Source organism: Miscanthus floridulus, chromosome 3 (genome assembly GCF_019320115.1).
Source record: "Miscanthus floridulus cultivar M001 chromosome 3, ASM1932011v1, whole genome shotgun sequence".
Classification (NCBI taxonomy): domain Eukaryota; kingdom Viridiplantae; phylum Streptophyta; class Magnoliopsida; order Poales; family Poaceae; genus Miscanthus; species Miscanthus floridulus.
Window position 1 is genome coordinate 39,918,409 of NC_089582.1, and position 2,803 is coordinate 39,921,211.

The 2,803-nt window shown below is 57.8% G+C and overlaps 1 protein-coding gene across 2 annotated transcripts; it reads right to left on the reverse strand.

Moving 5' to 3' along the window:
* Window positions 1-411: 411 nt before the first annotated feature.
* Window positions 412-2,547, reverse strand: LOC136541593 (flavin-containing monooxygenase FMO GS-OX-like 8). 2 transcript variants are annotated; one of them, XM_066533540.1, is made up of 3 exons: window positions 1,226-2,547; window positions 867-1,130; window positions 412-799 (listed from the first exon to the last, which is right to left on the reverse strand). In XM_066533540.1, exons 1-2 carry the CDS (start codon window positions 2,507-2,509, stop codon window positions 909-911), a joined length of 1,506 nt encoding a protein of 501 aa, XP_066389637.1. In that variant the 5' UTR covers window positions 2,510-2,547; the 3' UTR covers window positions 412-799; window positions 867-908. The 2 variants fall into 2 exon arrangements, with proteins under 2 accessions (XP_066389637.1, XP_066389636.1); XM_066533539.1 differs by having other exon boundaries at window positions 412-1,130.
* Between the last annotated feature and the right edge of the window lie 256 nt (window positions 2,548-2,803).

Sequence of the window (2,803 nt, forward strand, 5' to 3'; positions counted from 1 at the left end):
GTAACTTCGCGTCTGGACCATTGCAGCATGTCCGGCCACAGCCACGGCCCCACGTGGCTGGGCATGACACAGCCACGTGGCTGGGCATGACACAGCGACGTGCGCGTGTAGTCACCCAACTCTCCTCCTCAACTTGTCTATAGGAGCACTCACTAGCTTTCTATTTAGGTTGAGTGCCTTTCTAATGAGTATATAGTACTAATCCTATTCTTACTTAGCATTTATAGTGGGCCTTTGAAATTGTTTGGTTAATTGCTAGACGAGTTATTGGCTAAAGCCAATTAATCCAACGGTTGGGTGATCGTGTATCGTATTTAGGAGTGATTGGGTGGTCGTGTTTGGTATGTATATTATTATTACTACTACTACTTATACTTATTTAAAGCGTGGTTGGGCGGCCGTGTCTTTAGTCACTACTATTTTTGCCTCTAGTCGCTGCAGCGATAAAATTGAGTGATTGACGAGACATGCCAACGCCAAACAGTTCATACAGGGGCAAAGAAGAAAGCGATTTCAACGGCACGCTTTATCTAAAAAAAAACGGCAAACATTAAACAGGTGTTCAGTTTTTTAAAGAAAAGGCCATGCGCCAGTTGTCCAAGATCCTACAGCCCCTTTAACACGGCTCATTCAAAATAACTTTACCGGCGAAGCCAAGGCCGGTGAAGCCAGAAAAACTGGTTTTTTCTGGCTTCTAGTTTATTTTAACCCCGGCTTACAAAACGGCTTCACGCTACAGTGCCTCGATTTACACAAAATAGATGAAGTCGAAGTCGGCATAGGCCATACCAAAGAGACCCTACGTACAAGTTTTGTCCTGTCAGTGACCAGAACGAAGGCATCCAACGCACCAAGAGGCAACAGACCTGAGAATTGCGACGGGTCCGGCAATGGCTGCATGCGCAGCATCAGAAACCACCACGGGCAGCAGCGAGGGCAGCTTCGTACTGAGCACCAGACACGCAGCGCCATCTCCGCACGCCCTCGCGGACGTTCTCGCTGTCGTCTTCCCGGTCACGGAAGGTGTCCCGGTCGTCCTTGGCGTTCATGAAGCCAGTCCAGAACAGCTCCGCCTTCCACTCCTCCATGCGCGGGAGGTCCGAATGCCTGTACACGAACTCCCAGATCTCCTGATGACGACCAACCAAATCAACAAGAGAGCAAGAAGCTTGTCAGCTCGAGATTGTGTGTGACCAGACCACCGGAGAATGTTATCAATATATACACTGCGATCGAGGGCGGGGATGGCGTGCGTGTGGTAGGTCGGCACGCCGGCCATCTCCCTGGCACGGTAGTCCTCCTGCACCGCCCGGAGCATGTCCTCCTCCGGCGGCAGCGCCACCTTCCCGGCCAGCACCAGCGCGACCCACCTTGCCTGGGCCTCGAAGAGCCACGGCGCGAACACCCACATGGGGACGCCGACGAACGACAGCGACGGCGCGAGCGCCGGCGGGAATGTGTGTTCGTACAGCGGGCCGACGCGGTTGTCGCGGACGGTGACCAGCCCGTCCCCCATGTCGAGGAACGGGAACGAGTAGGTGTACCCCGTGCAGTAGATGACAGCGTCGGCGGCGACGCGGCAGCCGTCGGCGAACACCACCGTCCGCCCGTCCTCGCACAGCCGGTCCACCTGCGGGTGCAGGTGGATGTCGGAGTGGTTGGCCAGGATCTTGGACAGCATCGGCGGCGGCGTCGTGGCCGCCTCCACGGACCTCGCCACGAGGTGGACCTCCTTGGCGACGCCGCAGAGCTCCGTCGCGATGTCCATGCCGCTGTCGCCGCAGCCGACCACCACCACCGCCTCGCCACGGAAGGGGCCCGGCTCCCGGTACGAGTGGCTGTGCAGCTGCCGCCGCTGCCACGTGTCCATTCCTGCGATGCTTGGCAGGCTTGGCTGCGAGTAATGGCCGTTGGCCACGACCACGGCGTCGAACACCTCCTCCACGGCCACCTCTGCTGCTTCGCCGCCGCCGCCGCCGCCGTCAGGCTCGACGTGTACAGATCTCACCTTCCATTTCACGTCAGAGTAGCCACCTCCGCCTCCGCCTCCGCTGCGACTGCGAGCGTCGTCACGTGACGGCGGCGGCGCCTGCATGGCGACCCGCACGACCCTCGTGTTGAGCCTGATGTCGTCCGCGAGGCCGAACGCCTCGCAGAAGTCCCTGAGGTAGCAGTACACCTCGCGGTGGCCCGGGAAGCGGCGGGCGTCGCGGTCGCGGCCGCCGGCGCCGGGCCTGGGCACGAACTGGAAGTCGGAGAAGCCCATGCACTCGCGCGGGCTGATCACACGCGCCGACGCGTACATGCTGCTGTGCACCTTCACCGGCGCCTTGGCTCCGAGCGGGTCGTCGCCGTCGGTCCGCGGGTCGTACAGCCACTGCCCGCCGACGTCGCCGCTCTGCTCCATAACCGTGACGGCGTGGCCCTCGCGCCGCAGCTCGCGGGCCGCCGCCAGCCCGGACATGCCCGCCCCGACCACGCACACCTCTCTCGGCCTGTAGCTACCCATACCTATCTTCTACTTACAAGAGTGAAGACTGACGCAATAGCTAGCTGCGATCAACAATTCAACATCCCTTAAGCTTGCTTGCCATTGAACATAAGGCATAGCAATGACAGGAATACATCACATCAGCAAATGTGACGGCAACATTATAACCATTGAATAGTCAATACAGTACTCAATATGCATGGTTCACACTTCCACATCATCCATTTAATATATCGATATTCATTGGTTCAAATGTTTAGCAAGCAAACTAGCATGCATTCCACACAATGACACAAATGTTGCATAATCTGG